The 12279-nt window shown below is 43.9% G+C and overlaps 1 protein-coding gene across 5 annotated transcripts in view; it reads right to left on the bottom strand.

Moving 5' to 3' along the window:
- The window catches only part of LOC147422034 (YTH domain-containing protein ECT4-like), a 53501-nt gene extending 41466 nt beyond the window's left edge, over positions 1 to 12035 (bottom strand). For 2 of the 5 annotated variants that reach the window (XM_086502479.1, XM_086502480.1), the window contains exons 1-8: positions 11896 to 12035; positions 11692 to 11786; positions 10785 to 10825; positions 10553 to 10706; positions 10364 to 10440; positions 9945 to 10172; positions 8887 to 9468; positions 8572 to 8784 (exon numbers count right to left, since the gene is read on the bottom strand). In XM_086502479.1, the coding sequence (XP_086358605.1) occupies positions 8572 to 8784; positions 8887 to 9468; positions 9945 to 10172; positions 10364 to 10440; positions 10553 to 10706; positions 10785 to 10825; positions 11692 to 11719 (1323 nt within the window). In that variant the 5' untranslated portion in view covers positions 11720 to 11786; positions 11896 to 12035. Of the gene's footprint in view, positions 1 to 8571; positions 8785 to 8886; positions 9469 to 9644; positions 10173 to 10363; positions 10441 to 10552; positions 10707 to 10784; positions 10826 to 11691; positions 11787 to 11895 lie in introns of all 5 variants that reach the window. The other 3 variants (XM_086502476.1, XM_086502478.1, XM_086502477.1) reach the window with 3 other exon arrangements.
- Positions 12036 to 12279: the final 244 nt, after the last annotated feature.

Raw genomic sequence — 12279 nt, 5'->3', positions numbered from 1 at the left:
TCCACACTGGACCTCACTGATGTCGGATTAACTAATTCTTATTGCGATCATGTCTATAGAATCTCAAGACCAAAATGTTGCAATCACATTCGTCTTTGAATTAGACAAGATTCATCTTGGAAAATCTCTCTAAATTGTCATGAACAAACACCCACCGCTTTCCCGAGGCTTCCCTAGTAATATCTTGCCGTAGGTGCGAAACCCTAAACCTGCAAAAAACATAGCAGGCTGTAATTCCCTGTTTCACATCATTTTGAGCGGAGCAAAGACGTCTACGCATGTCTTAGAAGCTCCCGCACACAATGGGACAGTTCCCTATAAATTGGACGAGTTTTCACACGAGAAAACTCTCCGTTTTCACATTCTTTCGCGATGGAACAACACGTTTTTCAGGATTTCGTACAGTTGTCCACGTCTCAGTTTGTGACGTATCCCCCTCTTGAAAGAATTGTAATCGCCCTCAATTACGCTATCAAAATCAAACGTAATCCATAAACCAGTTCAATTGACACTGACTAGTACCGACGAACTAGACGACACAAATCAAACACTTGCACAAAGACAACAGTCATTGAACATCAAATCGCATTCAAATCAAATCACATAGAATCCATCCAAATCTAGGACCATGATTCGTGGCGACGTGTTTAGCAATCGCATCTAGATCCACACCGGACTTCACTGATGTGTCGGATTAACTAATTCTTATTGCAATCATGTCCATAGAATCTCAAGACCGAAATGCTCAATCATTTCATCTTTCAAACCTGCACTCAAACACAATCACATGAGTGAGCACAAAAATCAAATTTATTTCCCGGAATTTCAATTTCAAAGTTCTTCACTCCTTAAACATTCAGTCCACAAATCACACACTTAGTTCATACTGAACACACTGTTTCAATCATTCAATCCAATCATCTCAATCGTACGGAAGTCTTGATGCACCTAGATCCCTGTGTAGCCATCTCATCCCTAGGGAACTCTTGATGAACTCTTAATGCGCTCGCCATAGTATCCAGTCATCTCATTCATATGGGAATCTTGATATACTAGAACCATTCATCATCATAGTTCATTAAATTTCAAACAAAATTCATGATTCTTAGCTAGAATCGTGATCATGTTCATTCTTGAGCCATCATTGCTCCCAATTGCATTCATATGCAAATTTCTCACCATCTCATCCTCGATTTCACTTGCAAAACAGGCATAATTTCAAGGAGATGGCTCACCTTGTTGCAAAAGAGTGGATGTCAAGCTCCGTGCTTCCCAATGTTTACAGATGCGAGTTCCTCGCTTCTATTACCTGATACTTGTACACACAGAAAAAGATCTTCCAAAAACATTGATTCCACATAAATTTTCTGCAAAAACCCTAATTTTCCAAAGTTGTTGAATATAAAATACGGTCGCGTCAATGCGGAGAGCTTGTTGAGAGGATCAACTTTGCCTTATGTCACATATACGCATTCTCAAGCGTCGAAGAGATTTTTGAAAGTCTCTACAACACAGAAAAGCGTCAAAAAGCATTTACAAGGCAAAAACGAACTCCTTTTCTCTTGCAGGTGATCTTAAATTTCTTATGGCTTATGCCCTGTAAGACAGAGCGATGAAGACGAGTGCCCAATGCGCGATGAAGCAAGGGCGGGAGTGGCTAATAAGTCCGACATCGGGATACGAAGATTCTTTGATCAAACTTCTTGTAAACTTTGGAAGCGCCGAAGTGCTCAGTCTGCTCTTTGGTAGGACCTGTATGCTTTGAGAAAAGCACACGTCTGAAGCTCTATCTGGCACGACACACGAGAGAATCACTTAAAACACTTCACAAACTTTATCACAATTTAATAAAGTCGACACGGCCCAACGTAGTTCCGTGCCCAGAGCATAGTAACATGGGACAGCATTCGGGGTCAGGAACAGGGACGGGAAGGCAAAAGTTAGGGAACGAGGACAAGGGTCGGAATAGCAAAAAAAAAACACAGTTTTTTTGGCATTTTTTTACCTACACACATGCCACACACATAGTGCATCACTTTGACCACAAATTTATACTAAATAGACCAAAAAACATGAGTCATATGGACGTAAATGCGCTAATAAAACATCGATGGCACGAGAACCGAGATGGATACAAAATGAAAAGTACATTGTCACAAGGGCTCAAAACGAGTCAAATTTCAATGTCATCTCAATGACATGGATAAAAGACCAAGTAAAAGGGGGTAAACAAAAGTGTAAAAGGCTAGGTAGAGAATAGACTCTAGAGTCTATAGAGTGATCATCGAACTCCGGAAGTGCTGGCAGCCTCGCCTACTGAATCTCCACATCAGGGTCGTAGTCGAGGTCGTCAGCACCATATAAGGCCTCGCGGTGCTCCTCTAGCTCCTCCAAAAGTGTCTCGGTCATAGATGGATCCTCTTGTGCCATCTTCCACTCAGTGAAGGAATCTGCCGTGTGTGTGACGCTCTTGCAAAGCATGCGCAAGTTAGCGCTCACAAAAACCAAATCATTCGCCCTCTTGAACCCAAGGTGATCCGTCTTCTTAGAGGCAATGTGGCTGTACACACTTAACAGACTTGGGCACCCCAAGTCTAGAATCTATCGTGACACGAGAGAGAGAGAGAGAGAGAGAGAGAGAGGGAGAGAGAGAGAGAGAGATTTACTGTAAATACTTCATAACTTTAAATCACAGTTCAATTTGAGACGACATGGCCTGGTGTAGTTCCATGCCCAGATGTATTGGCCCCAAAACTTGGTGCCCCTTTCGGTATTTTTTTATTATATTAAATCTTAAGCTAAGTACACTCTCGTAGGGGTCCTTTGCTCTTAGACTCTGCGTCCAAATGCTCTAAGAAGTGAGGCCCCTAACGGTCTATTTATTCTTACAAGGGATGCCAAAAGTAGAGCCCCAAAAGCAGTTAAACTCAAAAGCCATTGGTTCCTCAAGCAATGAATCCCAAAAGCAATGAGTCCCAAAAGCAACTGGTCCTCAAAATCTGCCAAAAGCAGTCAACACAAAGTCCGTATAGTCTGCCACGTCACCATGTCAGCGCAGAATCCGAAAATCTGTACAACGTGCCACATCAGCATTTGTACTGCCTGCCACGTAGCGTCTTGCCCGGGTGGTCATGCCACGTCATCACTTTGTGACATACCCCCCTCTTGAAAGAATTGTAACCGCTCTCGATTACGCCTGCAAAACAAACAAAGGCCATAAACCTGTTCACTAGACACTGACTCTAAGTAACGACACACTAGATGACACCAATCCAGCAATTGTACAAAGACGACAGTCACGTCACATCACATCTAGATCACAATCAGATCACGTCACATCGAATCTAGGACCGTAATTCCTGGCAACATATTTAACAATCGCATCTAGATCCGCACTGGATCTCACTGATGCCGATTTAACTAATCCCATATCGTGATCATGTCCATAGATTCTGAGACCGAAATGCTGCAATCATTTGGTCAATCATTTCACTCAAGCATTGTCGTGTGCAAGTAATCTTTTTCGAGGATTCCATGTCGAAGTACTTCTCTCATAAAGTCATTCAACAAAATACTGTCCTCACATCAATATCCCTGAATCCCAAAGGGAAATCAGTGACCTTATTCCATCTAGGTAATCTATAACAAAGGAGTGAAGTAACTCCCCTCTTGTGCAGTCCCACCTGCACCAGATTCAACCCGCTGAATTGTGGAAGCTCTTGGAATAGCCACAACTAGACCAAAAGCGTCGAGGTAAAGTTCCAAATCTGAGGAGTATTTGCTAGGTCCTCCTCCTCCATCAAGTTCGCATTTAAAGCCGGATGGTTCTTAACTAAGAACCACCCTTCAGTTTACCTTTCTCTCATTCAGAACACTTTCTTGCTTTAAAATATTCATCTTTCTAGTCTTCCGTCAGTCGAGATCGTCTATCCGTTTGTCAGTTGTTTCTGTTCTGACTTGTCGAAGGTTCATATGGTGGATAAGTCAAGTTAGCTGAATGCATAGCGAATCCCCGCTTAGCATGTCCCATCAATTGTTGAATGGACTATGACTTCTTCTCAAGAAAGTAGTCTTGAATTTCTTTGGGAAGTCCACAACAAAACCTCTCAATCTACTCCTTGAAACTGATCTTCTTGAAAGAAGAGGTCGAAAGGAAAGTATCCCAAAATCTTTCACAATAAGCATCCAAACCTCTGATCATCCGAAGGTGGTTGCAATGGGTTCTCACATCTTGTTCATACCCTTGAGTGAGCCATGAAGAAATAAAGAGTTTCTTGAATTTCAGTCATTTGTCAGTGCATCTTTTCGAAACAAAAGAGAGGACCACCATGTCTATACATTGCCCTTCAAAAAGGATGTTGTCCGTCTGATCTTGGAGTACTCGGTATCCAAAAAATGCTATATCAAATAAAGGCTAAAACCTTAGGAGCATCGCGAAACTCTGAAAAGGTTTCAAGCTTTACTGCTTGTTCACCCTCTTTGAATTCCTTGGACTTCTTGCCCTTGTCGTCGAGAAAACCATATTGATTGGCTCTGTAAAAGTGCTTCCTTTTTTAATAAAACGTATAGTCCGCTCGTCGTTTCTTGCCCTTTTGTCCTCATCACTCGAGTTAGAATCAAATGAGCCATCCGAGTTGTCAGAAGAAGATGAGGACGAATTGTACAATGTTTCGAAGCGTACACGCTTCTTCTATTTTCTTGCTTTCTCAAAAGAGAATTTTTGGCCCAAGTAACAAGGGAAGTCAATTCCCTTGTTACGTTTCTTCAATTGCTTCTCCTTTGACCCAAATAGTTGGTTGACTCGTTTTTCGACAATGTCCTCGAGTTCATCTTCAGTAAACAACATCCTTGGGACAGGAGGTTTCTTGATTGCCAGTTTTATTGGTGACTCAATGGCTTTCTGCCAATGAGTATGCACTTCATCATCGGGTGACGAGTCAAAAATTTGGCATTCTAGGCAACCTGAAGCATCGGCTTTGCGCACTCGTCAGTCTGCTATTGACGTTGCATCTCCATGAGTTGATACTCTGGCCGGGGTGGCCTGTACTCGTTCTTTGATAATCCGCTTGCATTTTCCGTATTGCCTCCCACTTCGAAGGTGACAAATGGAGTCATCTGATTCTTTTCGAAATCCATATGTGCCGCGAGAAGGAGAATCGGATTTCCCGGTAGCAGAGAAATCGATCATAATCTAATACCATTGTAACAGGCTTGGTCACCCCAAGTCTAGAATCTGTAGCGACACAAGAGAGAGATTCACTGAAAATACTTCACAACTTTAAATCACAGTTCAATTTGAGACGACACGGCCCGATGTAGTTCTGTGCCCAGAGGTATTAGGCCCAAAACCTGGTGCCCCTTTCCGTATTTCTTTATTATATTAAATCTTGAGCAAAGTACAACTCCCGTAGGGGTCCTCTGCTCTCAGACTCTGTGTTCAGATGCTCTGAGAAGTGAGGCCCATAAGGGTCTATTTATTCTTACAAGGGATGCCAAAAGCAAAGCCCCAAAAGCAGTTAAACTCAAAAGCCATTGGTCCCAAAAGCAATGAGTCCCAAAAGCAATTGGTCCTCAAAATCTGCCAAAAGCAGTCAACGCAAATTACGGAAATTTCGTACAGTCTGTCAACGCAAAATCCGGGACTATCCGTCCAGTCTACCACGTCAGTATGCTAGCGCAGAATCCGGAAATCCGTACGGCGTGTCACGTCAGCATTTGTATTGCCAGCCACGTCAACATCCTACCCAGATGGTCATGCCATGTCATCACTTTGTGCCACACACTCCATAGTTGCTCCAGGCAACTAGTGGTACATGCTTGGCTAAGGACACGAACAGCCAAGCACTGCAAATGTGGGCCATCTCCTCCATAGTCCTCCCACCATAAAACCGAGCCAATCTTGTTGCGATCAACCTGTGCATCTACACATCCATAGAAGCTCTTCTTTTGCCTGTAGTTGAGTAGCTCATCTCTAATCTTGCACCTAATGTCTCTGCTAGGCTCAAGGTGTAACAAACTTACGCACCCCAAGTCTAACTTTTATCGCGACACGAGAGAGATTCACTTAAAATACTTCACAACTTTAAAATCACGATTCAATTTGGTCGACACGGCCCGGTGTAGTTCCGTGCCCATAGAGATTGGCCCCAAAGATTGGCGCCCCTTTCGGTATTTCTTTTATATTAATCATTGAGCAAAGTACAACTCCCGCAGGGTCCTTCCCTCTCAGACTCTGCGTCCAGATGCTCTGAAGAGTGAGGCCCTTAGGGCTCTTTTATTCTTACAAGGGATGTCAAAAGCAGAGCCCCAAAATCAGTCTAACTCAAAAGCAAAAATTCCAAAAGCAACTGATTCTCAAAAACTGGCAAAAAGTAGCCAGCGCAAATTACGGAATTCCGTACAGCCCTGCCATGTCAGGAGCCAGCATGAAACGCGGAAATCCGTACAATAATCAACCACATCATCACTTTGCCGTGTGTGTATCCGGGTTGCACTGCCACGTCATCAATTTGTGACACAAGGCGCTCCAATGCAAGCCGCCATCCTTTGCTCACCTCCTTGTCAGTCTCTTGAGGCCTTCCCTGAAATTCGGGGTCCAGCACAAAAGCCGCCGCATGAAGTGGAGAGTAGTATGCATTCCACCTAGACTCGCACAAGCCGTGAATCTCCGCATAGTGAATAGGGTCAAGCATAAGCTTCTCAAGTGCCTCTATCATCCGATCCATGGTCTCGTAGACTTTGCCAATGCATGGCTGCAAGCTATCCACAACTCGAAGTAGGTGTAGAATGGGCATAACCATGGCGTCGAGTCTTCACCTCCTCTCACCAAGCAGCATCGTCGGCCCATTCTCGGCATTCCAACCCTGTTGTTGATGTAGACTCCGGCATGGCATGGAACTCGTCACTAAGAAAGAGGCCCCTTAAGGCTTCGCAACATGTAGACAAGCGGCCTAGCGTAAGCCAATTGTATGCAAATCTTGTCTCTGAATATTTGAGCAAGGACAAGTGGCTCCTCTTTGAGAACTCGTGGAGCACTTTTTGATGGTTGAGCAAAGAGGACACAATTTGATTGGCATCACTAATGGCGGGGGAAATCCATGACAAGCTCCCTATGTTCTTGAGGAGGTTGTTGAGGCAAGGCGCCATGCAAAATGTGACATGGATAGTGGAATACATGCCCTCAATGATAGCCCCAGCTGCCATATTTGACCGCTGTCCATCTGCAACCATACAAAGGACATTTTCTGGGCCGATGACCTCTATGGTGCTTGTCCACTCCGCAACAAGCATCTCCACGGCCTTGCCAGCGTCGAATGCAATCATGTGACTCCACAAAGTACATCTCCCCCCGTAGCCTGCTACCCTATTGTGCCAAGACTCCTGAGAAGGGTTTTCATACAGAAGATATTTCTCACAAAATAAGACACAAAGAGCCTGGTCTTCTCATGAAGACTGGGCTCAAAACAACTATTGCCGATCCGTAAACCTAAAGATGTCAATCCAACAAGGTCAGAGAACAGCATCCTTCACTAAAAGAAGATAGGCTTTTTGGTCAAAATTCTGATGCTATATCCATCAGCAACCTTTCCTACTTAGAAAGACAAATCAGGTCCATACGGCTATAGACAAGTATGTCCGCACGATTCTTAAAAAATCGTTAAAACTTAAGAATCTTAGGAGATGCCTTCGGAGACGAGCTGGAGAATGGTCGCGACCTGCAGCAAGGGGGGCAGCGTGGCCTGCAGCAGACAAACCAAGCAAGAGAATTTCGCGCAAGCAATGTTGGACAGCAACGAACGCATATGCTGCTGACAAGGGGCAAAGGGGCACCCAAGGCTGCAAGGTAGCAGTGAGAGCATGGTGGTTTAGTGCAGCGACTATTTGCCACAGGCTATGCACCCGGTTCGATTCTTGCAGGCGTGTCTATTTTGGCTGACAGTGCAGCACACAAACGTTGGGATGGGATCTGCTGAGATTCCATCCAAACATAATAAAGAACCCACCAGTATGTCACAAGTACTGCCCTCAATTTCCGTTTCAATATTATACAGATATATAGCTCATGTTTATGCCTGGGAAGCAACCAAATAAACCCTTTGTCCATCCTAGAAACAAATGCTTTGTAGTAATCATAAGCCATTGGCTGATGCTTAAACAGAGAGCCAGAAGTACCGCATATTTTTCATTTTCGAAACCACTTCAATTATTAACAATCTGCCAATTGGATTGATCTCCAGGCCCCACTGTAACGTTTTTCCTTATATCTTCACAATACATTCTCCATCACAGTTTGATGCCACCAAGAGGACAAAAATAATATAGTTCTTGCAAACGCACAACAGCCACTTTTCTGCTACGTTGGTACTAGTTGTCATCAATTTTTGTATGTACATAGGTCAAGATTCTCTTCCCATAACAAAGCGGTAGCATCAATTGTATTTCTGCCTGTCACCACTACATGTTTATACCGAGGACATGCGCTCTCTTCTCTTCACACCCTTAACAAATACGCATCAATCATCTGTCAAAAACTCTGTTCAAAACACTCAAACAACCAAGATTGTAACAAACCTCTTGTGTGTCCCTGCTGTTTGTTACTGGCTTGTTGTCATTGTTCTCTAGAATGATATGCCTAAACTGACTGTTAGGCACATCTTTCACAATGTGCCACTTGACAGGAATTCTGCCTGTCCACTTATCTTGCTGCCAAAATTCCAAATTTTTATTGAAATCCACTGATCCTACCATTTCCGCTACACCGCAAAACTGGCCGCTTGCATTCACCTGAAACAACAATAAAAAATAGAAAGGGGGCTCTTATACCACCCAGATGAATGCCGAAAGATGAGCCAATGTGTAGGAAACCATCGATTGAAGCCTACGTACCGAGAAAAAGAGAAACAATGGACATGCGCCAGTGTGTGACTGAGCTTCACGGTACGCTGCATCAAGTTTCCTGTTTCCATTCACTGTGCTGGCCCAGACACTGTATTTGATGCTTTTATGTATGTCATCTTCGCTGTAAGACTTGATAATAAAATACTTTGCATTCTCATATGCTGTGACAAAGTCCACGCAATTGTATTGCTCTCTGTCCAAAGATGGTTCAAGCATAGTATTAGCAGCTCCCTCTGTACGGACATATCTCACAGCACTTGGGGGAGTCCGCTGATACCGACCTCTTGTTGTCCTAGGCCCTCGGTTTTGCTCATTGAGAATGTCCCAACTTGGACTCCCATTGCTGAGCATCCCCATTCCTCTTCCCCAAGTCTTCTCTCTTTCAAATGGATACCACTGACGCCCTGCTCCTCTAGGCTCCCAACCAGAGGGTAGGCCTAACCTTCCGGCATTTGGAACCCCAGGATACATTCTGGTGGATGACTGAAAACCCCGGCCAAGTGCTCCAGCTCCAGCTGTAGCTGGCCCTCCGAGGCGAGGCCTGTGCTGCTGACTCGTCGGGAAATGAGGCTTCAGCAAACAAGCAAAAGGCATCATAAGGAGGATTCAGCTGAGATTGCACCAAAATATGCTCTTTTTAACTCCCCACCTAAGCTAGATGCACCTAACCAAAAAATTCTAGAATGCAGAAGTATGACTTTAAAATCTGCAATGTGGAAGTCCTTGACAATAATCAGAGCACTCACTAGTAGAGGAGCCAGGGGTCTGACATTCGGACCAGAACTGGACAATGATGACAAACTGTGCCTTTGTTGATTTTCAGCTACTTTGGAAGAATCTGACCATGGAGTACCTATCCTAGTGCCTTCATAGCCTACTCTCACATCTTGAGATCCTGATGATGAGGGTCCACTCACAGGAAGTACACCTCGACCATAAAGACCAGAAGAATAACCCATGTACCCCGCTCTTGTGCCTGATGGCCCATTGTTTCCACTGCCCATAGTATTAGCTGTTCGATCACTTGAAGATTCTCTGGTACTTACCGTTGAGTTCTCAAAATTAGCTGGCCCTGAAGACGGACCAAATGGAGAACTGGATGGCAGTGATTGTTGATACAAATGGGTGGCAGCATAAGAATATCCATGCGGACCATACAACTGACCATCTGCCCTCATTGATGCTCCAGCTGTATAAGGTGCATAGACATGCTGGGGATTATAAGCCAAACCAGAAGGATGAAATACGAGGGGACTGTTCTCATTATATGCTCCCTGCATATCACCAAGCACGATCAAAAATTCAAATCATCGGCATAAACAACATACATAAATCTGTATGGGATACATGCACAAATCATATAATAAAATGAATGTGCGCGTATGATACACTTAACAAAAGATTAAGATGAAAGTTAAACTTTGCATTGAAAACTCCTAGCAAAAGGGATGTAGAATCCCCTTACCGCAGTTTGAGTATCAGTACTCTCCGAACCAGCAGTCCTGGAGTACTCTTCCCAGTCATTCCCTGCATAGTCATACCCTGTGTGTCAACAAAAAGTTGCATAAGAAGACTTGAAACCCAAAGAGCACGGACAAACAGAGCTTAAGTTTCTGTCATAAATGCACAAATAAATAAAACTATCAACACTCACCCCCTAGATAATACCCATGGGAAGGTGGCAAAGCATAATAGATGCCCCCATCCATGCCAACATATCCTGTATGTAGAGTAGACACATCCGCTACACCAGCTCCAGAAGGGTCCAATCCAGCTTCTTGGCCTCCAATGGCTGGATTCGGTTGTATCTAAACACATAAAAGTCCCAAAGTCAGCTTATTCAAGATTGAATTTAGAGAAAAGACAATTATGTTTAATGCCCACACCTGTGCATTGACGTCAAGATTCTGCAGCAGATCTGCCACGTCTAATATCTTGGGTCAAGAACAGACAAGAATTGAAACTTTCATACTCAACTAAACAAGAAAAACTATCCAGTGATCTAGTAGTCAGCACCTTAAATATCTGAAGACATAAGTTAACGGTCTTGCCAAGTTTGACGCCATTCAAAGAACTGCCTCTACAGCAAACAAAAATGAACAATATGCCTTCCATGTAGAAGAACTATTTTCATCCCTTTCCTCCCATTCACGCAGGACTGAGAAATATAACTGGCCCAACCATCCAGCACCCCCTCCTCAAAGTTCATCATCTAGAAATGAGCCTAGGCATCCCTTGGTAGCTTTGCACACGAGAATGAATGAGCCAACCATTGACAGAAAATATGATTTTCACCACATAAACCCTCCTACGGCGCCTTTAAAAGATTGCAGGAATGTCCCTTCCTTAATCTTGACCTCAGAAAAATAAAGCTACCCAAGTCTTTCCCACCACAGCCCAGTCCCCTGTTTCTTACAGCTCTGAATGTCAACTGCACCGCTAGAGTCCAAAGGCACAAGTCCTATGCTTCCAACATTGAGAGAATCATCCAGCAAGGACAGAATTAGGTTCGACGGCATTAATTTGAGCTTCAGAGAAGTCCTAAATCAGGCATGTCTCCTTTCTTTTCGTGTTTGTAGAGACCACCATTGATCATTGTATCACTGAATTTGCCCTGCCTTTTTCTACCCACTGTCCAGTAATATAAATCTGACTCAGCTGCCAATTGTTAGGTGCCATCCACCACAGCCTCCCTGTCGATCTTTCCAACAGCATGTTTTCATAGTGGACACCATCATGCAGCTAATATGTATAACGCAATTGTCCAAAAGAGTCAAAACAAAGAGAGGATACTATCTGCTGTAGGAGCATTGGTGCCCATGACCCAGGGATTCTTCCGAGGAGCTGTTTAGCCGCTTCTTTCTAGGCGCAAGAACTCGATTATGGAGCTGATAAACATATTGATAAATGAACGCGTGAATTCTCGAATTTCAAAGAAGTTAGCGAATCGATCAGGACAGAACCCAAACGTCATGACCGCGTAAAGAGAATACATACCTTGATGCAGTGCTTTGCCTTCGCTGTAGCTCAACTGCAGCTCCTTGCAGTTTGGAGGGCGCGAAAGAATCGTGGAAAAATGGAACTGGATCGGGGGAAAAATTGGACTCAAAACTGCGTCGAGCTAGGGTTAGGGTTTCTGAGAGAGTATAAGAATCAAAATCTGTGCAAATGCAAGCATTAGGGTTTCCGAAATGGCAAGAATCAGCAGAAAACACCGTAACCGGAGAGCTCGAGGGAGCGCAGGGAGGCTTGTCAGTTTGTAAACGAGAATTACAAAACAATGGCCATAACCATCATCAAAAGCACACCTTTCACAATTTTGCCAAATGTTCTCCTGAGTTTAACATTGCCCATTTGTCAGTATCGAATCCATAAATCTCG

This window comes from Adiantum capillus-veneris, chromosome 27 (genome assembly GCF_014529385.1).
Source record: "Adiantum capillus-veneris isolate H3 chromosome 27, ASM1452938v2, whole genome shotgun sequence".
Classification (NCBI taxonomy): Eukaryota; Viridiplantae; Streptophyta; class Polypodiopsida; order Polypodiales; family Pteridaceae; genus Adiantum; species Adiantum capillus-veneris.
Note: the sequence above shows the minus strand (reverse complement) of the source record. Positions and strands in the feature narration are given on the sequence as shown.